This window comes from Adiantum capillus-veneris, chromosome 16, assembly GCF_014529385.1.
Source record: "Adiantum capillus-veneris isolate H3 chromosome 16, ASM1452938v2, whole genome shotgun sequence".
NCBI lineage: Eukaryota > Viridiplantae > Streptophyta > Polypodiopsida > Polypodiales > Pteridaceae > Adiantum > Adiantum capillus-veneris.
The window spans coordinates 86,583,043-86,608,388 of record NC_140946.1 but is presented as its reverse complement, the minus strand read 5'-3'; the positions used below and the strand labels follow the sequence as shown (position 1 = coordinate 86,608,388).

The 25,346-nt window shown below is 43.9% G+C and overlaps 1 protein-coding gene across 4 annotated transcripts in view; it reads left to right on the top strand.

The window, feature by feature from the left end:
* Nucleotides 1-25,346, top strand: part of LOC147439393 (uncharacterized) — a 151,630-nt gene that overhangs the window by 77,658 nt on the left and 48,626 nt on the right. For 3 of the 4 annotated variants that reach the window (XM_086485245.1, XM_086485244.1, XM_086485243.1), the window contains exons 5-6: nucleotides 79-161; nucleotides 257-327. The exons of the other annotated variant lie outside the window; for it this stretch is intronic. In XM_086485245.1, coding sequence (XP_086341371.1) covers nucleotides 79-161; nucleotides 257-327 — 154 coding nt within the window. The remainder of the gene's footprint in view (nucleotides 1-78; nucleotides 162-256; nucleotides 328-25,346) is intronic. 4 annotated transcript variants of the gene reach the window in all.

Genomic DNA, 25,346 nt, shown 5'->3' with positions numbered 1-25,346 from the left:
TTCTTGCAACTTGAAGAATTTACAAGATTAAGCAGATTCTAAACCAAACTATGTGACATCTTAATACCTGTAATATAGCAATGGATCACATGCATAGAAACGGCATTTTCCATCGAGATATCAAACCAGAGAACATCCTTATAATGGACGAAGTCCTTAAGGTTACAAGACTCTAGCCTGTTTCTGTAAACATTTAATCTAAACAACCACTGTGTCATACTTCGCCCTAGTAAGCTTAAATTATTTGTTTCTCCAGCTGGCAGACTTTGGCAGCTGTAGAGGAGTGTACTCTAAACAGCCTTACACAGAGTATATCTCAACAAGATGGTAATAGTGGAGTACATTGTTTGTTTGAAATTTAGAAAAATTAAATGAATTACCTCTTTCTGATGAATAAGACCAGAAAGCTTTGTCATTTTCACATGTAAAAAGCTAAGGGTTTAATGTCAATTAGAGGGATATTATTATAACCTTTTATTATGTATGAGGGGTCATTATTAAAGTTTAGAGTATCATCATTAACGAGATTATGTAAAACTATAATAGGTATCATTTTTTCACTTTTATTATTGAAGATTATCAGCGAGGCTCAAAATAACGTTTTGGTAGGGAGATCTGATAAAATACTATCAGATTGAAGTCATCATTATTGTCCCAGCCTTCTGTAGCTCATCAGTCCATGTGACCAAGAGGTCTTTGGTTTGAACCTTGCTACATCCTAGTGCCAAGAGGCCACCTAACTAGGGTTATGAACTTAGAAAATCTCTGCTACTTCAATTTTCTTCATCATGTTTGAGGTAGGGAAGCCGGGTTGCAACTCGCTATAATGCAGCTGTTGAGGGAAGGGTTGTTGCAGCAACACAAGTATTAAAAAACCTTTTAAAAACACAAGTATCGAATTTTCATGAAGGACGTGTCTCTTTTGCGCAAAAAAGATCCTTTGTGTTAGTGCTTGAAAGTGCTAGAGAATGTGGTGTTTGGTCATGATCATCATTGGCATGTGTGAACAAAGGCAATGTTTGCTAAAGAATCGGATAGTTTTGTAGGTCTAATCGTGGACGATTACTCTTCTTTCAAGACGGGGGTATGTCACAAGTTTGGTGACGTGGCACTCCTAGGGGGTTAGGACCATTAAGGACCTAACTTTGAACTACCGGCCAAGAATAAAAAAAGAACGTCCTATGTACAGAATCAGCGCGATTTACGGAATCAGTGCTGACATGGCACACTTTACGGATTGCACGCAATTCATGGAAGTAATGCTGATGTGGCACATGTACGGACAACAACGTGATTTACGAAAACAGCCAGAGATTGACAGCCTTTGGGAACAAGAGCTTTTGGACTTGGAGCTTTTCATAGCAATTGCTTTCGAGGCCATGGGCTTTAAATATGTAATGTGGGCTCTCTCTCTCTCGTTGTTTTGAAGTGCTAAAAGTGTGTTCCAATGTAATCTTTTCACTTGGCAAATGGTGCCCTCCCGTTACATCATGTTTTGCGATCTCTGCGTAAATGCTCTGGTCGGGGCTCAAGTGCCACATCATCACTTTTGTGACACCACATCATGGGAGAAAATAGAATTGAGCGGTTCAAAGGTGATGGCCACACCTGGCAACAAAGGAAGCTAGGGCTACTCGATGAAAAAGGGTCTATGGGGAATAGTGAAGCCTACCATTAGTGATCCCTCTTCAAGTGAAGGTGCAAAAACATGTTTCATGAATGCACAAAACCTAGCAAAAAATGAGCAAGCTTTATGGATTATCATCACATCCTTGCATGACAATTATGTACACTTAATAGATGAACCAAAGAGGGAGAATTGTTAGGTCATGTGGGCTTGGCTTATGCAGCTTTTCGACATGGAGCCTAGTTGGGAGGGAGTCATGTGTCTAGTCCTAACTGTATATGCCACGTGCACATCTAACCCTATGTGCATGTGGACAAGCTACTTCATGTCTAGGGTTCAAGTCAGCTTAGGAAGTGTTTTGGCACCTTTGTGAGCCTGTGCGCAGGCCGAGCATGTCCAGGTACTGAGTAGTTGCATATCCTCTGGTTGCACACAGCATGATCATCAGCATGACAATCAGTACCCATCATGAGCATTTTACAATGCACAGAACCCGTTTTCCCTATTTATCCATTTTTTCACTTACTATTAATAAGTGACTTTGTTGGGAAACTGGGTAGGGCAAATTTGCTAAGTTAATATAAAAGAAACCTGGCAGTCACTCAATAGAAGCAGAAGAAACCAAGAGAGCACATACCGACTCTGCAGCAGGCCCTCTAGTGTTTCTCCTCAGCAAGACCCTCAGCAAGACCAGCGTTTTCATCAAGCATCTTCAGCCCTAGCGCCAGGGATTTCAACGTTCAGCGTTTGCAGATCGCCTGCCTACCCTAGCGTTTTGTACCAGCCAGCATCAGCATTTTGTACCAGCCTGTACCAACGTTTTACAGCAGCCTGTGCCAACATTTTACATCAGCTTGTACCAACGTTTTTCAGTAGCGTTTTCAGCCAGATAAAGCAGCGTTTTTCAGCCAGATATAGCAGCGTTTTCAGCCTCTCATGTCAGAGTTTTCAGCCAGCAGTCATCAGCATCGTCCCCGCGCTCGTCGTCGCCGCCGTCTCCGACTTAGATCATCATTGCATCATAGCATCAAGAACTTGCATCAGCACCTTTGTACGAGATTTGTGTAATCAAAAGCATAGACTTCTCTTGCCATCGAGAGAACGGCCCTTGGAGGAGGGTTTGGCAACAGTCGGGTGTCGTATTCTTCTCTCTATCTCTCTCTTAGTCTCAATATCTTCATTCACAGTGTCTTTTCACTTTGTTTGTGACCATTTGCACTCTCTCACTAAAGGAACGGAAGGCTCTCCCTTCCGTAAGTAAAAGGAACCCTTGAGTACAGTTTGGAGCACTTATCTTGAGCAAAGTTCAACATTCACTTCCGCTGTACCTTACATTGGTATCATAGCTTTGATAGTGTTCTGTATCACTCAAGGAAAGAATCACAAGATTTTTTTTTTTGCTTGTTGCGGTCGCATGTAACCCTAGTCCACTTGGGCGCGTCGATTCCTAATCGTGTTTTTAAAGAGTGACAGGAAACCCAAGAAAGAAGGGCTTGTCCGGCCTCCCCTCATTCCTCTTTTCACTCATTGAGAGCGGACCGTGCACTTGGCGGCCGGCCAATCGACTTGAGGTGGGAAAAAGCAACTTTGGTGTGAGTGAAAGGCCGCCAAGGGGTGCACCCGCACGGAAGAGTCGAGCTCGGGTAAGAGAAAAGCCTTCTCTAACACAGATTGCAAGATAAAGAACCCAAGAACCTCAAGACCTCAAGAACCCAAGAACCACAAGAACCCAAGTTCCTCGTGAACTTAAGTACCCAAGATCTCAGTGTATGGTCATCACTTGAAGCGGAATGGATACTTTGCATGAAGGTGATGAGCATGCAGGTAGTGAAGAAGAATTTTCCCCACTAGGAGGTTTTTCCGACTCTCCCCCTTCTCCATCTACGCCACGGTTTCACCAAATCCTATGGAGGCTATGGTCAAGTCGATGATGGACATGATGCTACAACAAGAGGCGCAACGCGCCACCTATGATCGCGAGCGTGAGCAAGCTCGCTTGGCGGCCGAAGAACGAAGGGTAGCCTTGGAGCGTGAGTGTGAGCAAGCGCGCATGGCGGCCGAAGAAAGACGAACGGCCTTGGAATTAGAACGTGAGGTGCAGAGAGACCAACGCATGCAAGAGTTGGTCCTACAAGTTCTCACCTCGAAGTCCGAGCCACTCAAGGACGTTGGTGAATCATCAGGTAGCACAAGTCAAGAAGCGGATTGCAACAACCCCGTCACGGAGAAGTTGACATTGAGTAAGTATGACGGTAAGATGGATGCTAATGTTATTCATTCTTGGTTGCATCAATTTAATGCTTATTTTGCGACAACTAAGAAGACAAGAAATATCAAAGTTTTGACGGCAGCCATGTCTCTTGCCGGTGATGCCATTAATTGGTATCAAGCGTGGCAAGAGGAGTAGTTGGCCGCGCACCTAGAGGAAGCTGAGGAAGGCGTGCCCCTTTCTTTAAGTTGGGCCGACTTCCAAGACAAGCTTAAGGCGCAGTTCTTGTCACCTTAGTACCTAGCACGGTTAAAGGAAGATTGGCGCAATATCAGGCAAAGTGGTACTCTAGTCATGTCTTTTTCTAACCGTGTTTTGCAGCTTGGCACCCAATTACGCAAATCGGATGCGAAGCTCAAAGAGGCTTTTAATTTTGGGTTGGACGACTATATCAGGTTTGATGTCGAAGTCTTCGACCCTGTCGATCTCAACAAGGCGGTAGCGATTGCTCTCGCACAGGAGATGAAGCACAACAAGGGAAAGCCTAAGGAGAACAAGTCTTCTCACAGTACCTCTCAGACTCCTCAGAATCCACAGAACGGTAAGAATGGTAACTCTTCTAGCCAATCTTCCTCTAATCCTTTGGAAAAGAACTCTCAAAATGAATCTAAGGGTAAATCTAAAGCATCTGCAAAACCTAAGCTAACCCTGGATGAAAAAGCCGCACAAGGAATTATAGGAGGATACATAACGGCCGAAGAACAAGTGATTTATGCTAAGGAAGGTAGATGTTATCAATGTCACGCAAGGGTCACATTAAGAAGGCTTTCTAAGACAACCCCACCTAAAGAACCCAAAGCACCGACAGCTACCACAAGCACTTTAATGAACCAATCTGAGTCTTCACATGTTTCTGACATACACATTGATGAGTCTCTCTTTAAATGTTATGATCATGTGAAGGGTCAGCGTTTTGTCATATTGTTTGATTCGAGTAGTATGCATGATGTGATTAGTGCATCTCTTGTAGAGAGTGCCCGCCAGAGGTTAGCCAGACATCTCCTCTCGAGGTGTCGGGCTTCGCTCTCGGTATGGACTCTCTCATTGTGCAAGAGTGTCTTGATGTGTTGTTTACAGTTCAACATGCTGCCTTCCGTAGAAAATTTTTCGTGTCTCCTCTCTCAGGATGTGATATGCTTTTGGGCATTAGATGGTTTTATCATAAGACGGGCACCACGTGCCAATAGAAAAGAACATACTGAACAGACTTTTAGCACTTCAATAACAACTGAACTGAGAGAGAGAGACGACACGCGACACTGAGTGGCGGAATTCCACCCCAGAGAGTATTGGCCCCAAACCTTGGCGCCCCTTTCGGTATTTCTTTATATTGCATCAACACAATACAAGCCGATATTCCAAACTCTGCACCTTCTCCAGGAAGCATGCTAGAGAATGAACCCTTAGCACATATTTAAAGGCCCTAGGTCCCAAAAGCAGTTTACATGAAAAGCCTTAAAAACTCAAAAGCTTCTGGTGCAAAAGCAATGCCAAAAAGCTGCCAGCACGATTTGCGGAATTTCGTACAACTGCCACGTCATCAGTCATGTAAAACGTGGAGCGTTCGTAGAGCTGCCACGTCATCAGTTTTGCGTGAGTGTGTGTGAGTCTTGCTTTATTTTATCGGACGGGGTCCCCATAAGTTGGTAGGACTTCTTCTTCTTCTGTTACTTGTTTTTCTTAGGTTTTAGGTTGCTCCGTCGGCATCTGTAAGTTGGCTCCATTCTTTAAAGCTTTGACACGTCAACAGTTTGTGACATCCCCCCTTCTTGAAAGAAAGTAATCGTCCGCGATTATAGCATATCTGCAAAACAACTCAAGTTATCTCAAAAATTTCCAAGGGACATTCCGAGGGACAATCACTTTGCTCTTTTTGTTAAGGAGTTAGCTTCTCCTTTCGGCTCTTTTAATCAAGGAGTTGGCTTCTCCTTTCGTCCAGATAGGAGCTCTTGATATTCCGGCAGAGTAAAATTAGCCATCACACCCATACCGCACTGATCTTCCATGGGTGTCTTGATGCACTAAAATTACATACCCAAGCAATCTCATGCAATTAGGAATATTCAGTGACAATGCAACACAAATGCTCACATATGCATGTTAGAAGACATAGAAACATAAAGCTGCCGATGAACACTCCTCCCGCATAACCTAACAAGATCCGGGCTGGGAGATATTCAACGACTCCCTCATCACTCCTCGTGCATAACCTAAAAAGGTCCGGTCCGGGAGATATAGAGGCCTTTTACAACCAAACGCCCCCCCAGACCGCAGCCTACGTCGTTTGGAGGTGTTGAGAGTAACCACTGCTCAGACTTCTTAATACTCCTCTTGCATAACCATCTATGTCTGGGCTGGGAGTCACAACAATAATACTCCTCCCGTAAAATAACCACAACGGTCCGGGCCATGAGTAAAAACAACACTTTTCAATCATCATTTCTCACTACTCCACCCGGGAGTAAAATCACCAATCATTGAAACCAGTATTAAAACGAGAGTCAAACATTTCAAATCGGCACCAAAACAAGTTTAAAACAGATACCATCCATTTCAAACAAATTTTCAAACAATACTTTCTAGCTATAAAGAAAAACAAGTAGAGAGAGTTTATTCGAGGTTTTGTTCGGACAACCGAACTTTGAGGACGACTGGCATATCCTTCTGCATCACGGTGATGGTTCAGTTCCGAACCTGGAGAGTCGCATCATTCTTGGTTGGGTTAAAGGCCCAAATGGCCAGCCCAAATGACCCCTTTTGTGTATAGTTTTTAAAGGTTACTAACCTTTGGCCAAGTTCACATTGAACTTGGCCACTAACTTAAAAATGGTCCTATACTTTAATAAAGGGAATGAGAGCCCAATTCACTCTCAACTTATTACCCTTACAAGAATCGTGCAGTCTCTCTCTCTCTCTCTCTCCTACTTCGACCTCTCACGTCCCCACCTCTGCACACCAACGCCTCCTCTCCAAGGCTCAAGTCTTGCACATCTCCTCGTGCTCTATCACTTGCACACATTGCTGCGCACTCATCAACTGATATCAGAGCAAATTTAGGGTTTGCTTCCAAACCTGCAAACGCTGATTTTCAGCCAAGGAAGTCAACTTTTACGCGAGGTTTTGCAATTTTATCGCCAAAGGACACGTCCTTGGACACTAGAGGGCTCCCGGCTAGTCAAATTGACCTAAAACAGGTTCCAATTAGGTCAAAATCAGCAAATTACAGGTTATGACAGGAAAATACAGGTTTTGCAAATCATGTATTAAGGTGAGGGAACATCTTTACTAGGTTCCCGCTACCCGAAAACAAAGAAATTGTGAAAAACAAGTCCCAAAACATGTATTTTCAGCAAATTTCAGATTTACGCAGGTTTTTGCAAGTGTATTTTTGATGCATCTACATTGAGGAAAGTGCAAATTGATGCATTTTATGCACATTTGACAAGTTTTGGCTATGTATGACCATTTGTGGTTCAATTTTCTGCAAATTTGATGCTACAAGTTGGGGCTTTTGCTTATACATGCTTCTAAAGGCTGTGCATTAGCTTTATGTATGTCCTGTGAGGCTAAAAAAAACTAAAATTGTTGTTTTTGAGCACAAATTCACTTGTTGAAATTTCCTGCGCAGAAATTTCAGAAATTGTTTTTTGTGCCTAAATTGATCCATTTTGCCCCAAATTGCTCCTGTGACCATTTGGAGCTGTAGCGTATTAGTCCTCTTATTCGTGTATCTATGGCCTCATCTTCTTCGGATGTGAAGAATCTCTTCGAGATTAGAAGGTTCGATGGAACAGGTTTCGACCTTTGGAAAGACAAGATCCAGGGAATCCTATTTCTTAAGGATTGTGAAGGGGCACTTGAACAGGTAAAGCCACAGGATATGTCAGATGAAGCATGGGTTAGCCTGAACAGGAAGGCAGTTACGTACATCAAAATGGCCATGACCGATGAGACAATCATTGATTTGAAAGGTCTCACAAATGCTTTTGATGTGTGGGAGAAGTTAAAGGCGATGTATGAGAATACAACGCCTGTCAACCAAGTGCATTTGATGCGAAAACTTGTTGGCATGCAGCTAGATGAGTCTAAGAGCGCTGCAGAGCACTTGTCGTTGTTTACGGGCACTTTGTCGCAGTTACAGGATTCAGGTTTGCCTTCTTTTGATAATAAGCTGAAAGCTATCTTCTTGCTTATAACCTTACCTGATTCATGGGAAACATTGGTGGTTTCATTGTCGAATAACCCCAATTTGACCTTTGATGGTGTTAGGGGTTCTATCTTGAATGAGAAAATCAGGAGGAAAGCAGGTGGAGAGGGAGGCAGCTCTGCCAACATGGTTCGAGGCAGGACAGGGAAGAAGAATCTCTATGTACAAAGGAGTAAGAGTAAGAGTAAGGAAAGGGGAAATGCCAGCAAAGGCAAGGGTGATGTGACTTGCTATCAGTGTGGTAGGAAAGGTCACAAGAAACCCGATTGCAGGTACTACAAAGCCGAGTTAGAACGGAAAAAGAATGGCGGAGACAAAAAGAAAGAGAAGAAGGAAGTCAAGACAGATGCACAGGACAGCTCAAAGGATAAAGAGAAGGCCAATGTGGCTTCTAGTGTTGTGATTGAGGAGCTGTCAGATGTAGAGGTCAGATAATGATGCTTATGACCTTGATGCCTCTCTTAATGTTCATTCATAGGACATGCAGATCACCAAGAGTGATCTTATTGATGCTTTGTTGACTGTCAATGATGCATTATCCCAGACTTGGATAGTTGATTCCGGTGCTTCATTTCATACGACTCCTATCAAGGAGTGTTTCTCTACTTTTGATGCAGGCAAGCATCGCCATGTATACCTTGGAAACAATCATGCATATTCCATTGAGGGTATTGGCACTGTGCATCTCTCCATAGATGGCACAAATGAGCTTGTCTTGCACGATGTTAGATATGTGCCGGGAATCAAGAAGAGTCTGCTCGCTGTTGGTTAGATGGATATGCATGGTTACAGCATCTTGTTTGAGAGAGGATCATGGAAAATTACTAAAGGCTCAAGGCTGATTGTAAAGGGTACAAAGAAAGGGACACTTTACTGCATGCATGGAAAGGCCATGTTGGGCAAGTTTATTGCGTTGGATGAAATTAACTCTCACATGGAGTTATGGCACAAGAGGCTTGGCCATATGAGCCAAAAAGGCCTTTCTAAGCTTTGTACTTTAAACAAGCTTGATGCTAAAGGCACAAAGCTTGACTTTTGTAATGAATGTCAATTTGGCAAGCAAGTAAAGCGTTCTTATTACTCCGGTGTCTCTCGTAAATCTTGTGTGCTTGATCTTGTACATTCTGATGTATGTAGCATGCCTACTAAGTCTATGGGAGGTGCATGCTATTTTGTCTCCTTTGTTGATGATCATTCTAGGAAAATTTCGGTTTATTTGCTTAAATCTATGGATGAAGCCTTTGCTGCGTTTAAGAAATTTCATGCATTTGTGACCACCCAAACAGGTAGAAAGTTGAAATGGGTTTAAGAAATTTCATGTGTTTGTGACTACCCAAACAGGTAGAAAGTTGAAATGCTTGCGTACTGACAATGGGGGAGAGTTCACAAGTGCTGAATTTAACAAATTTTGTGAAAATTTGGGCATTAAGAGAGAGCTTACTGTGCCATACAGCCTCTCTTCTAATGGTGTGGCTGAAAGATTCAATAGGACACTTGTGTGAGAGGGTGAGATGCACGCTGTCCACAACTAATCTCTCTTATGGATTTTTGGAGAGAAGCTTTGAAAACTGTAGTGCATATATGCAATCGATCCCCTCACATGTCTTTGAAAGGTGACATCCCTGAAGAGGTTTGGTCTGGCAAGCCTGCTTCATATGATCACTTACGCATTTTTGGTTGCGAAGCTTTTGTGCATATTAGACCTGAGTTGAGAAGCAAACTAGATGTCAAGTCCATTAAAGGCCTCTTCATGGGATATGGTGAAGAAGCCATAAAAGGGTCAAATTTCAGCATGACCAGTCACTTGTTAGGCCTATTCTTGACCCTCCGGATGCACCACATATAGCTGAAAATGTAGATAATCCAGTGGTGTTTGAGCCAGATGATGTTGGGCAGCCAATTGAGGCTCCTGAAGGGCATTTGTAGCCACAAAACAATGCTGAAAATGGTGATGAAAATGATGTACAACAGTCCATTGTTGATGATTTTATCATGCCACCTGATGTAGACTCATTACCGGATAATGTGGATCATTGGGTGAGACGGTCTATGTCACCAGGAGGTGTATTTTTCCTGTTGCCTTCCGTAAATAAGTACTAGATATCTTTATTTATTTTTATTTTTACTTGTTTTCCTAGGAACCCTTGAAAAGGTGCAAGTGGACATTGCATGGCCAGTGTGAAACGGCTGCGGCCGAATAGGTTTCTCACAGCGGGAGTCTAGGTCGGTCAGTCTGGGACTGGTCGGGCCAGTTAGCAGTGAATTCTGATGAGTATGGAAGCCTGTGTGCGCCAAATGAATTCTGGGCCACTCGGAAAGTCACTTATAACTTTATAAGTACAGTGGGAACTAGAGAATTAACTCAAAAGGGGCAAACTGGACACATGGCAGCTCCAAGCAGTTTTGCCACTTCGAGCATGAAGAGGGGGCGCCCAATTTGAGAGAGGAGGCTGAATTTTACACTAAGTGACCTACAGTGTGTGTGTGAGTAGTGGGTGCAGGTCTACAACTTTAATGGAAAGCTTGCCTTCTCCTCTGTCTCATGTAGCGTGATGATTTGCTCTCGTGCATCTCTCTCTCCCTTTTGGCACATATGGTAATGCCCCACTAGTTGGGCTACTCAGATGAACATGTACAGTTCTGGGGTTTTATGCGCGTTTGCCAAGGCAAAAGCCTTCTGAACAGGAACCGGATTAGCTAATTGCTAATCCCCCACAGGTACGCACAGTTCCATCGCGAAAGATTGCGAGTTCGGAGAGTTTTCTCGCGTGAAAACTCGTCCAATTCACAGGGGAACTGTCCCATTGCGTGCGGGAGCCCTTGTGACACGCGTAGGCGTGTTCGCTCCGCTAAAAACGATCCGAAACAGCGAATTACAGCCTGCTGTGTTTTTCTGCAGGTTTAGGGTTTCACACCTAAACTGCAAGGGATCCCCGGGGGAGCCTCGTGAGAGCCTTGGGATGTGTGTACAAGCTTTTGGGCACCCAACTCTGAAAAACACAGAATTACAGCCCGCTGAATTTCTGTGAAAGCTCACCAGAAAGCTTCCAGATAGCGAGGGAATCCGTCCTAGACAGGTGCTTTTGACTTACAGGGGTTTTTGTGCCGTTATGCTGCCGAAATCCGGTCGAAAACCTGCGTTCTCAGCCCTCGCCAGATTTGGAGAGCTTTGTGAAAGCTTGTGCTAAGTGGTCGGATCGTCTACCTTAATTTGAATAAAGAAATACCGAAAGGAGCGCCAGTCTTTGGGGCCTACAGGGTGTCGGTCTCGTGTGCGCAGTGACATTCTAGTCGCTGGACGCAACTATGTTCTCTTCCCTTCTCAGTGCTCTTTGTATAGTTAACAGGTAATTGAAATAGTACCGCCCTCTACGTTGTACAGGCCGGTTAGATGGTTCTATTGACGGGATAGTCACTTTTTCTTCAAAAAGTGCAGCGTAGATTGTTGTGGGTGAAAGCAACACAGAGCTTGTCGTTATGGCAGAGAAGAGAGACCAAGTACCTGAAGAGGGATCTTCCTCACATGGCACAGAGAAAATTCCATTACCTAATACTTATCCTGGTTATTTTGGAGGTGGTTCAGTGTTTCAAGCTATGGCTGGACCTTCCACAGGTTATATGCCAGGGAATGTGTTCAGGACAATGCAAACAGGCATGGGTAACCCTATGTACGCGAACATGGTGTTCAACCAGGTTTTCAGGGTGCCTATGACCAGTTTCGAGTGCCTGGAACACAATTTGGTATGGCTGGTTTTTCGTAGCCATACATACAAAATGCAGATATGACAGGTAAAACAGTTGATGCGAGTGCTGGAATGAACAATCATGGAGCACCACCTGTTTATGATAATGTGGCTCCTTTGAGTCAGCCTAAGGATTACAAGGAAGGTGGGCTGGGAGTGAAGTTTGAAACTTTCAGAGGAACTGAGAACCAATTGAAGGCTTTGACCTTCATACAGCAGCTCGATGCAGCTTATGCTGGAGGAAACTTCACGGAATCTTCAAAGATATGCAAGGCTACCACTTTCTTGAAAGGGAATGCGCTTCAATGGTGGACCGTATTGTTGAACCTGGGTCGAACCTGGGTCAAGCCCCAACAACGTGGTTCCAATTCAAACAACTTTTTACGCCTGCATGGTTGACAAACACTTTTGAAGTGGACGTGATGACAAATGGCATGAGTTGAATGCTAAACAGTGTGCGAATCTGGAAGAGTACAATAAACAGTTTTGGGCCTCACTGTTGCCAGTCACTTCTTACAGGATTGTGCCATTGTCAGAATAGATTGAGAAGTACTGTTGAGGATTAACCAAGAAAATCAGGGATTACTGCACAAAGACTACTGTCATGAATATGTTTCATTTGATAGAGAATGCAAGAGTGGCCAACAATCTGTCGAAGGGAGATTCCGATGGATTTAATAGCCACAAGAAAGGGTCCCAGGGCAAACAGTTTTCAGCCAAGGGCAATGTTGCAACAAAGCCTTTCACAAAGAAGCCCTCCACTGAAGAAGGTGATACGTCCAAGAAGCAGTCTAAGTCTTCTTCGGGACGAGGACAAGGACAAAAAAGGCATTTTTCTGGCAAAACTTTTGAAGAAAGGAAACCTCTTAGGGAGGCCAAGAAATGCTATATTTGTGAACAGGAAGGACATTTTGCAAATGAATGCCCACAGAAGAAGTCACAGGATAAGGATGACAAGTCAGACCATAAAGGGAAGAAGCCAAAGCCAAGTGCAGGACTTGTTCTAGATTTGGTTGGAGATCAGCCAAACACAGATGCCACGGAGCAAATTTCATATCACCAGAATTGGCATCAAAGTTGGGCATTCGTGCAGAGGAGATGGGTATGACAGGGGAAGCAGGTTTGGCATGCCCAAGTCATTCAGAGGACGTTACTCCCATTTTGGGGAAGCTTCGTCTGCACATTCAGAGTTATGTGGATGCGGAAGAATTTCATATTATGCCACTTGAGGGCTGCGATGTGTTACTGGGTATCCCATGGTGTTACAGGTTACATGCTATGGTGGATACTTACAACAAAAAGATTACCCTTGTACATAGAGGAAAGACTCATGTCCTTGATGTAAAGCTTAAAGGCGAGTCTGTTCCAGTTGTTTCTGCTTCTGCTATTTCATCTGTAATAAAGAATCACCTTTTTGCGTACTTGATCTTTGCAAAAGAAGTACCTCAAGTTGTATCTAATTTGTCTACCTTAGAGAAAGACAGGTCAACTTTTTTGAGTGGTTTCAGTGATTGTTTTACGGACTCTTTGCCAGGGGAGTTACCTCTTGAGAGACCTGAGGATCGTACTATAGATCTTGTGCCAGGTTCTAGTCCACCGAATAGAACACCATACAGGGTTAGTGCAACCCAACAGAAAGAGATTATGAGTCAGGTCAACTAGCTTTTAGAGAAGGGGCTGATTCAACCCAGTTCATCCCCTTTTTGTTCGCCTGTACTCTTAGTGCAGAAGAAGGATGGTTCATGGCGGATGTGCATTGACTATCGCGCCTTGAATAAGAATACCATCAAGAACAGGTTCCCCATACCGAGGATAGATGACATTCTTGATCGGCTTGAGGGAGCGTCATTGTTTACAAGAATAGACCTAAAGAGTGGGTACCATCAGATACTCATTAGGCCAGAAGATGTCCATAAGACTGCGTTCAGGACAACATTTGGTCTCTATGAGTTTCTTGTTATTCCATTTGGTCTCACAAATACTCCTGTTACTTTAATAGAATGATAGACAGAATTTCTAGACCACATAGAAACTTCGTGGGTACCTTCTTTGATGACATGATTGTCTACTCGAAGTTTGAAGAGGAGCATAGGGATCACTTGACTGCAGTTTTCAATGAGTTACGTAAGAACATGCTACTCATTAATGCGAAGAAGAGTGAATTCTTTTTGCAAGAGATTCACTTCCTTGGGCACATTGTTTCAAAGGATGGGGTACGCATGGATCCCGCTAAAGTGGAAGCAATTAGGTCATGGCTAGACTTGAAGTCCGTACATGACATTCGAAGCTTTCTAGGCTTATGTTCCTACTACAGGAGGTTCATCCGAAATTTTGCTGAGATTGCTTCTCCACTCCATGCATTGCAAGGATAAGGAGTTACTTTCAAGTGGACAGCCAAGGAAATTTTAGCGTTCAAACACTTGAAAGAGAAGCTGACTTCAGGTTCGGTAATCATTTTGCCAGATCTTTCGAAACCTTTTGTGGGTCAATGTGATACGTGTGGCCATAGTCTTGGTGCAGTTCTAATGCAGAATGGCTGAGTAGTCACATATGAGAGCAGAATTCTTTTGAAGACTGAAAGGAACTTGCGAGTCTATGAGAAAGAATTGCTGGCAGTAATTCATGCTCTCACTAGTTGGAAACACTATCTGCTAGGGGCTGATTTTGTTGTCCAAACAGATCATCAAACCTTGCGATATTTTTTCACACAGACGAAGTTGTCTGAGAAGCACATGCGATGGGCAAACATCTTGTCAATGTTCCATTTTCAGATTGTGCATGTGCAAGGGAAAAAGAACGTGGTGGTTGATGCGTTGTCACGAAAGCCCTAAATTTCAGCAGTGTCAATTCCGTACCATTGTGAACTAGACGAAATGAAGACACAATATGCTGAAGATTCAGATTTTGCAAGGATCTATGACCAGCTTGTTGATGGGCAACATCATGAGCACTATATGCTTAAGAATGACTTTCTCATGATGCAAGGAAAGTTATGCGTTACTAAACAGTTACGGCCAAAGATTTTGATGGAAAGTCACGCTCCACCTTATGCTGGGCATCGTGGAATTGATGCGACAGTGAAAGGGGTTGAGGCGTTCTTCTATTGGCCAACTTTGTGTCAAGATGTTGACAGATTTGTAAGATCATGCTTAGTATGCCAAAAAGTCAAATTTGACAGACAAAAGCAACCGGGATTGTTGTAGCCATTGCCAATCCCTGATAGGCCATGGGAAAGCATAGCAATGGACTTTATCTTTGATCTTCCAAGAACACAAACAGGCAATGATGGGATTTGGACTATCATTTGTAGGTTCAGTAAAACGGCCCATTTCATTCCTGTGAGGAAGAAAGTAAAGCCAGAACACATGGTCAAGATATTTATGAGCAATATCTTTAAATACCACGGGATGCCTCAGTCAATTGTCAGTGATGACAGGGATCCACGTATGACGAGTCTTTTCTGGAAGGCATTGTTTGAGAACATAGGCACTACGCTAAAGTTCTCTTCTTCGTTTCATCCGCAAATTGATGGACAGTCAGAAGAGGCAAATTCTACTGTTCTGGACCTTCTCAAATGTTATGTGTCAGAGCACAAGGCAACTCGGGAACACCATCTTCCATTGGTTGAATATGCTTACAATAACACTATGCATACATCAACAGGTAAGGCACCATTTGAGATAGTGAAAGGAGAGAAGAAAGTCCCGCCCATTTTGCAGACTAAGGACAAGATTTTTGAGGCAGACAAGTATGTGCAAGATATGGATGAAACATACAGGAATATAAAGATTGCTCTTGAGAAGACTCAGGCTAAGCAAAAGAAAGCTGCTGATCGTCACCGTCGTGAACTTGTATTTTTACTTGGTGATTGGGTACTTTTCCTAAGCTCAGTCTGCGATATTATGGTCGTTTTCAGATTTCAGAAAAGATCAGCGATGTAGCTTACAGATTAAAGCTACAAGAAGGCTGGAAAATACATAATTCTTTTCATGTCAGCCTTCTAAGACCCTTTGTTGGTAATGTGCCAGAGAATATGCTTGATGAGGAACAATCCGAAGTGGAAGAATTGGATGAAATCCTTATTCCTGAACAGATATTGGCACATAAAGAAAGAAAAGTTAGAGGAAAGGTTGCAAGACGCTATTTGGTGAAGTTCAAGAACTATCCATCGTTGGATGCCAAATGGATGGAAGAGTCTGAATTGGTTGATTCACCTCAGCTATTGCAATTGTATCTTGAAGCCTTTCAGATGGAACCCACAGTGACTTGATGTAGCCTTTTCTGGAGCAAGGCAAGAGCATGGTTCATGATGCTCAAGAGAGTAGTTAAGCAATTGTATCTACTCTTTCCATACAGAATTTAGCTAGAGAAGTTTGTGCTTGAGAGTACACTAGAAGACTTCTATGCTTGATATATGTGTCGTGGCCAGGTTGGTGGGATTGTTTAATCGTCCAACGCTACATTTCCGGAAGCATGTATATCTTGGATTCCCATCATAGAATATATGTGATATCAGGAGATACCGCATGTATTATTGGCATGCAAGTGAGGTCGCTTGCAGTATTTCAAGGGTGGGGTGTGTCACCAGGAGGTGTATTTTTCCTGTTGCCTTTCGTAAATAAGTACTAGATATTTTTATTTATTTTTATTTTTACTTGTTTTCCCCGGAACACTTGAAAAGGTGCAAGTGGACATTGCATGGCCAGTGTGAAACGGCTACGGCCGAATAGGTTTCTCACAGCGGGAGTCTGGGTCGGTCAGTCAGTCTGGGATTGGTCGGGCCAGTTAGCACTGAATTCTGATGAGTATGGAAGCCTGTGTGCGCCAAATGAAGTCTGGGCCACTCGGAAAGTCACTTATAACTTTATAAGTCAGTGGGAACTAGAGAATTAACTCAAAAGGGAAAAACTGGACACATGGCGGCTCCAGGCAGTTTTGCCACTTCCGGCATGAAGAGGGGGCGCCCAATTTGAGAGAGGAGGCTGAATTTTACACTAAGTGACCTACAGTGTGTTTGTGAGTAGTGGGTGCAGGTCTACAGCTTTAATGGAAATCTTGCCTTCTCCTCTATCTCATGTAGCACGATGATTTGCTCTCGTGCATCTCTCTCTCCCTTTTGGCACATATGGTAATGCCCCACTAGTTGGGCTACTCAGATGAACATGTACAATTTTGGGGTTTTATGCGCGTTTGCCAAGGCAAGAGCCTTTTGAACAGGAATCGGATTAGCTAATTGCTAATCCCCCACAGGTACGCACAGTTCCATCGCGAAAGATTGCGAGTTCGGAGAGTTTTCTCGTGTGAAAACTCGTCCAATTCACAGGGGAACTGTCCCATTGTGTGCGGGAGCCCTTGGGACACGCGTAGGCGTGTTCGCTCCGCTAAAAACGATCCGAAACAGCGAATTATAGCCTGCTGTGTTTTTCTGCAGGTTTAGGGTTTCACACCTAAACTGCAAGGGAACCACGTGGGCTTTTGGGCACCCGACAATGAAAAACAGAGAATGACAGCCCGCTGAATTTCTGTGACAGCTCACCAGAAAGCTTCCAGATAGCGAGGGAATCCGTCCTAGACAGGTGCTTTTGACCTACAAGGGTTTTTGCGCCGTTATGCTACGGAAATCCGGTCGAAAACTTGCGTTTTCAGTCCTTGCCAGGTTTGGACAGCTTTGTGAAAGCTTGTGCTAAGTGGTCGGATCGTCTACCTTAATTTGAATAAAGAAATACCGAAAGGGGCGCCAGTCTTTGGGGCCTACAGGGTGTCGGTCTCGTGTGCGCAGTGACATTCTAGTCGCTGGACGCAACTGTGTTCTCTTCCCTTCTCAGTGCTCTGTGTAAAGTTAACAGGTAATTGAAATAGTACCGCCCTCTATGTTGTACAGGCCGGTTAGAATCTACTCGTCCAAGACAGACTGAGTAGATATGATCCCTCTTTGCATTACATTATGCTGACAAATGAGGGAGAGCCTCTAACGTATAAAGAGGCAAAGATATGTGAGCACAACGACAAGTGGGAGCTTGCTATGCAGGAAGAGATTAAAGCTTTGCATGCTAATCATACTTGGGATTTGGTGGAATTGCCGAAAGGTAGGAAGGCTATTCCTAACAAATGGGTGTATAAAATCAAGACAGTTGATGCAAAACCCAAGTATAAGGCAAGGTTGGTTGCAAAGGGATATGTTCAAACCAAGGACATAGACTTTCAGGAAGTGTTCTCTTCTGTAGTGAAGATGACCACTTGCGTGTATTGTTTGCGATAGTGGCTGCCCTTGATTTGGAATTGGACCAAATGGATGTACATACCGCTTTTTTGCATGGTGATGTGGAGGAAGAGCTTTACATGAAGCAACCCGAGGGTTTTGTTATTCTTGGCAAGGAACATTTGGTATGTATGCTCAATAGAAGCTTGTATGGGCTGAAACAATCATGTAGACAATGGTACAAGAAGTTTGACCGCTTCATGCTCAAACATGGTTACAAAAGAAGCCATGCAGACCATTGTTTGTATACCGAACGTGATGAGGATTGCAAACCTATCATTCTTGTGCTCTATGTGGATGATATGTTGATAGCTGCAAAGAAAAGAAGCACTGTTGATGCTCTTAAAGAGCAACTGAAATCTGCATTTTCAATGAAAGACCTTGGGGCAGCTGAACATATACTTGGAGTGAGGGTTAGAAGGCAAAGGTACCAGCGCATATTGTATTTGTCGTAAGAAAAGTACATTGAAAAGGTGCTAGACAGATTTAACATGGCTGACGTAAAGCCTATTGGCGTGCCATTACAGCCATATGTCAATATCTCCAAGGATGATTGCCCCAAGTCAAAGGAAGAAGCCAATGACATGCAAAGTGTGCCTTACGCTTCAGCTTGTGGTTCACTTATGTATGCCATGGTTGCTACTAGGCCTGACATAGCCCATGCAGTGGGAGTTGTGAGCCGGTTTATGGCTAATCCAGGCAGGTTGCATTGGGATGCAGTGAAGTCCATTATGAGGTACTTGAAAGGGACTAAAAACAAATGCCTCTGCTATGGTAAAGGACCATTGGAGTTGAAGGGATTTTGTGACTTTGACATGGCTGGTGATGTGGATACACGGAAATCCACAAGTGGTTATGTGTTTACTCTTGCAGGAGGTGCTGTTTCATGGTGTTCTAGATTGCGAAAGATAGTTGCATTGTCTACTACAGAGGTTGAATATATTTCAGCCACTGAGGCTTCGAAAGAAGCAATTTGGTTAGCACGTCTATGCAATGATTTTGGTTTGCCTGACAAGGCACCTATGCTTGGTTGTGATAGCCAGAGTGCCATATGTCTGGCAAAGAATGCCATGTTTCATGCACGCACAAAGCATATTGATGTGCGGTATCACTTCATCCAAGAAGTGCTTGAGGATGGCCTTATTACATTGGTTAAGGTCCATACATCACAAAATCCAGCAGATGCTCTCACTAAGTGCTTACCCAAAGCACAACATCAGCTATGCATACAGATAGTGGGAGTCACGTAGCTTAAAGGTGCCATTTATGCCTTTAAGTGGGAGGTTGTTGGGTTAAAGGCCCAAATGGCCAGTCCAAATGACCCCTTTTGTGTATAGTTTTTAAAGGTTACTAACCTTTGGCCAAGTTCACATTGAACTTGGCCACTAACTTAAAAATGGTCCTATACTTTAATAAAGGGAATGAGAGCCCAATTCACTCTCAACTTATTCCCCTTACAAGAATCGTGCAGTCTCTCTCTCTCCTACTTCGACCTCTCACGCCCCCATCTCTGCACACCAATGCCTCCTCTCCAAGGCTCAAGTCTTGCACATCTCCTCGTGCTCTATCACTTGCACACATTGTTGCGCACTCATCATTCTTGTCGTGCCAAGGCATGCCCAAGAGAACGTCGCAATTGCCCAACTTCATGATGTGGAAATAAGCTTTTCCATGATAATCTTGAATAGTCACTGGAAGAGCACCAATGAGCGGTACTACTTTCTGAGTTTGCCCTGTGGCTAGCTCAACCCAATTTCTCCACCCTCTACATCATAATCAAAGTGCATCTGCTTTAAGAATTCTGGATGGATGAAGTTCTCTGTAGCTCCGGGGTCAAAGAAAATAAGGGCTTTGAAGCCATTGACTTTGTCATATGCTCGACACAATTCATTTGGACTCTCAAGGCATATGCGATAAATATCAGGAACTAGTCCATTAGCGGGTCTAGCTCTCTTAGCAGGAGGTGGCGCTGGGGATATGTCGACCGTTGGTGTCACAAGACGGGCACCATGTGTCAATACAAAAGAACAGACTGAACAAACTTTTAGCACTTCAATAACAACTGAACTAAAAGAGAGAGACGATACGCGGCACGGAGTGGCGGAATTCCACCCCAGAGAGTATTGGCCCCAAACCTTGGCACCCCTTTCGGTACTTCTTTATATTGCATCAACACAGTACAAGCCGGTACTCCAGACTCTACACCTTTTCCGGGAAGCATGCCAGAGAATGAGCCCTTAGCACATATTTAAAGGCCCTTGGCCTATGAAAAGCAGTTTACATGAAAAGCCTTCAAACTCAAAAGCTTCTAGTCCAAAAGCAATGCCAAAAACCTGTCAGTGTAAATCAGAATTCTGTACAACTGCCATGTCAGTAGTCAGCGCAAAACGCGAAAATTCGTACAGCTTGCCACGTAAGCACTGTCAGCGTAATTTCCGAAAATCTGCCACGTCATCAATTTCGGGTCCTGCTTTATTTTAATCCTTTACGTCACTGGGGGCCCCATCGAGCAGGGTCCCCATAAGTTGGTAGGACTTCTTCTTCTGTTACTTGTTCTTCTTAGGGTTTAGGCCGCTCGGCCGACATCTGCAAGTTGGCTCCCTTCTTCAAGGCTTTGACATGTCAGCAGTTTGTGACATCTTCCCTTCTTGAAAGAGAGTAATCGTCCGCGAGTACAGCATATCTGCAAAACAACTCAAGTTAGCTCAAAAAATTTCCAAGTGACATTCCGAGGAACAATCAGTTTGCTCTTTTTGTTAAGGAGTTAGCTTCTTCTTTTGGCTCTTTTGGTCAAGGAGTTGGCTTCTCCTCTCGGCTCTTTTGGTCAAGGAGTTGGCTTCTCCTTTCGTCCAGATCGGAACTCTTGATATTCCGGCGAATTAAACTTAGCCATCACACCCAGACCGCACTGATCTTCCATGGGTGTCTTGATGCACTAAAATTACATACCTAGGCAATCTAATCCAATTAGGAACACTCCCCCCGCAAATAACCAGGTCCGGGCCATGAGCTGCTCAACGATTCCCTCATCACTCCTCCCGTAAATAACCTAAAAAGGTCCGAGCCATGAGATATAGAGGCCTTTTACAACCAAACGCCCCCCAGACCGCAGCTTGCGTTGTTTGGAGGTGTTGAGAGTAACCACTGTTCAGACTTCTTAATACTCCCCCCTGTAAATAACCATGCAGGTCCGGGCCATGAGTAACAACAACAACACTCCCCCTGTAAGTAATCACAAGGGTCCGGGCCATGAGTTAAAAAAAACACTTTTCAATCATTCAATACTCCCCCCGCAAATAACCACAAGGGTCCGGGCCATGAGTATGAACAAGCATTCTCAAACATCCTTTCTCACTACTCCACCCGTGAGTAAAATCACCAGTCATTGAAACCAATATTAAAACCAGAGTCAAACATTTCAAATCGGCACCAAAACATGTTCAAAACAGACATATACCATCCATTTCAGACAAATTCTAAACAGGATCACCAAACAAGTTCTCAAACAGATTTCAAACTTAAAAAAGCAATCTTGACATCAGTCGAGCTCGAAAAGTCCATTGACTTTCCATCCTCAAACCTGTACCAAAAAATTAGGGTTAGGTTCATTCCATAGGGTCGTAGCCGAGCACAACATGGTCCATCAGCTCTTGGAAAAACAGTGTTTCTTTGGCGGTGTCAGGTGATGGTAGTCCCAAGATAGCAATCTCACTAGACCTCCAAGGTTATCAGCTCGAGAAGAGACATCTACTGAGAGATGTCGAGGAGTTTTAAGATATAATCTGCTAGGGTTTCCATGGCAAGCATTTCAGGATACCCCACTCTGCCAGAAGTTGCACTCCGAAGAAAGATGCCAGAAATCATATAACTTCGAGCAAAAATTTTCTTGAAAGCTTGCCAAGTACTTGGAGTATGCTGCTTGGTAGCTATCAACATCTGCATAGCATTGCCTCTGAGAAAAACAACAAATCTTGGATCCTTCTCTTGTAAGTGATCTTTATGGCTTATGCCCTGTAAGACATGAACTGTGAAAACGGGAGCGCGCCCGATGCGCGATGAAGTAAGGGTGGGAGTGGCTAATAAGTCCGGGATCATAGCACGAAGCTAAAATTTCCAATGAACTTTTGAAAGTGCAATCTTGCTCACTGTCACAAGATGGGCACCACGTGCCAATAGAAAAGAACAGACTGAACAGACTTCAAACGTGTAAAAAGATTTTAGCGAGCAATAAAATTTGCCAGATAAAAAGAGGAGAGAGAGAGGGACAACAAAGGGGTGGAAGGAAGAGGGAAAGGGGGTATTTTTTGCAAAAAAGGCTTACACCAAACGTGTTTCGCAATTTAGCTCATCAGTGGTGTAAACCATACAAGGGGTGTATGAGGGTTTAAATAGGTGCCAACTTAAGGGGGAGGAGTTCCCAAGATACTGCGTACAACCATTCAAGAGGAGGAGGCCTCTTCAAGAAGGAAGATTTTTTATCCTTTAATGAAGTACTTCTTTTGGAAAAGGAAGGGAAAGGGAAGTTTAAGTGTGGAATTAAGAGGGCACAAAAGATGAGGTTTAGATCCAAAAATTGGAGGGAAAAGGACCGCTAAAAGAGAAGTTAAGTTCAAGAGAGAGGATCCAAGGCTAAGGTAAAGGATAGGGGAGATGAAGTTGTGATCATGCTAGAATTGTAGGGGGGAGGCGAGGGATGGGGGAGGGGGGCTTTTTTGAGAGAAGGTTGCCAAGATTAGGTGCATTTAGCCAACAAATGACTGGTTTGGAAACAAGGGAGAGTTCGGAATTCTTCTCTAAGAGATTAGAGAGGGGTTGGTTAATGTAGCGAGACAGGTTCAGTTTGCGAGTAAAGGGTGAGAAAGGGATTTTGACAACGGATGGAGTGGATTTATTGTTACAATTCTTTTGAAGGAGGGAAGGCCTAGAGGCATAGGAGATGTAGAGAAAGCAAGCTTTTAGGAAAGAGGAAGGATAGCCCTTTGCCCTAAGTCTAGAGAATAAGATGTTGCGAATAGAGATGAAGCCCTCAAATGAGCTTTCCCTAATTACATATCTCTTGAGCTCTGGCAAATAAAGGCAATTGTTTGCTGGGTAGGGTGCTAAGACTGCCAAGGGATATAATTGTATGAATTAAGAGGTTTTTGGTGGCAATGTGTACCCAAAACACCCAAAGAGTAAAAAGAGGGGCCTTTAAAAAGGTGTATGTCCAAAGTGAAGGCTTCTTGTGAGGAGATGAAGGGAGAGATCTTGATATGCTCTCGGAGAGGATGTCCATACATTTGAAGGAGCTCTTTTAAGATAGAAGGGGGGCCATCCCAAACTCCGAAACCATCATCTACAAACCTCTTATAGTAGAGGAGAGAAGGGGAAGAGATAAGGTCACTATTCTCTTCCAAGAAGCAAAGAAAGAGGCATGCATAGACCATCGCAAAATTTGACCCCATGGCGGTGTTGTTTACTTGATGCCAAAACCTACCATTGAAGGAGAGGTAATGATGGTTAAGAATGAGCGAAGCAAGGGATATGATGAAGTTGATCTTAGGAGAGGGAAAGCGACCTTGGATAGAGCTTTTAAGAGCGCAAAGTCCTTCATGGATAGGAATGCTAGGGTAAAGGGACTCCACGTCAAAGGTGAAGAGAGTAACATGGGGGGAGAAGAGGATGGCAACTAAGTCTAAGATAAGAGAATGAGAATCTTTGAGGTGTTAGTTTTTTGCCAAGCGTATAGGGTAGAGCTGCATATGTAGCCACTTAGATGCATTTTCCAAGATATATCTCTTGTAGGAACAAATGGGACGGTCTACAAGGATAGGTTTATGAATTTTGGGTAGAAGAAAAAAGGGGCAAGGCTTGGGGATGGATTAAGAGGAGAAGAGGATGAAGAATCTCTCTTTGGCAAGAAGGAGATGGTATTGTGCTACAATGGAGTGAAGGATGGATTGGACAAAAGGTAAGGGAGGTGTAGAGATTAGAGAGTAGGTGAGAGGGTCCATGAGATGGCGTAGCGCTTCATTCGTGTACCAAGCTTGGGAGAGGATGACGGGGCCAAGGTTTTTATCGGCGGCTGGCTTGATTATATGTTATGATCATTCTTAAGGGAAGAAATGGAGTTTATCAAAAAGGGTTTATAAAGGAAGGAAAGATAAAAATTAAGGAGGGGTTTTAAGCGGGAGAAAATCAAAAGTTAGGTTAGGGGTATTGAAGTGAGTAGGAGGATTCCAAGAGGGATTGGGGAGAGATAAGGAGGAGGAAGGAGGAGGGAGAGAATTCTTAAAAAAGAGTTTGAGTTGAAGGCTTCTTTCGAGGTTAGAATAAGCTCCTATGATAGAGGATGGTGGTGGTGGAGGGGAGGGGGGAATATAGTTGAGTCCCAGGCTCAAAAGCTTACGTTCCGAGGAGGAGAGAGAACGTTTGGCTAGGTTGTGGAAAGAGAGATTGCTTATCTTATGTTCAAGAGTGAAAATTGTTTGCTTACCCAAGGCCAAGTCTTTGTAGAGATGTGGATTAGTGAGGGGAAGCCAATATCTAGACCTTTTTCTACCTTTGAGGGAAGGGAGAGGAAGGAAAAAGGGGTTACAGGGAGGAGGGGTCCAAATGTGAGGGAAAAGAGGGTTTGGGAGAAGAGCAAGTGGACCCAAGTAGAAGGGTGCTCTAAGCTCACTTCCTCCTTCATTGCAAGTTCTTTGAAGCTCTAGGAAATTTTGGAAGGCTATGCTCTGGATGGGGATGTTGAGGGTGAGGCAAGTGGGTGGAAGTAGAGATAGGGCCAAGGGGGTAATTGGGGGTTTTTAAAAGGGGAGGAACATGAGATAAGTTGGGAGGGGTGGGAGGAGGGTGGTGGCTTCTTGGGGAGGATGCAATGGGAGGATTACAAGAGGGGGAGGAGGAAGAAAGGTGGACCACCAGGAAAGAGGATTTGGGTTTCTTGAAAGGTTGATGCATGAAATCTTCACGGGAGGTTCTTGCCAAAAGTGAGGGTTGTTTATTGTGGACCAAGCGGTGGGAAGGTTTATGGTTAGGGGGTAACTTTGGGGGAGGACTTCTTCTTCTGTTACTTGTTCTTGTTAGGGTTTAGGCCCGTCGGCCAACATCTGCAAGTTGGCTCCCTTCTTCAGGGCTTTGACACGTCAGTAGTTTGTGACAATTGGTGCGGGCGTCGGCTCCTTTGGTCTATCAGTGCGTTTGGGACAATTAAAATGATTATGCCCTGTTTGAAAGCATCCAAAGCATCGGCCTTCTTG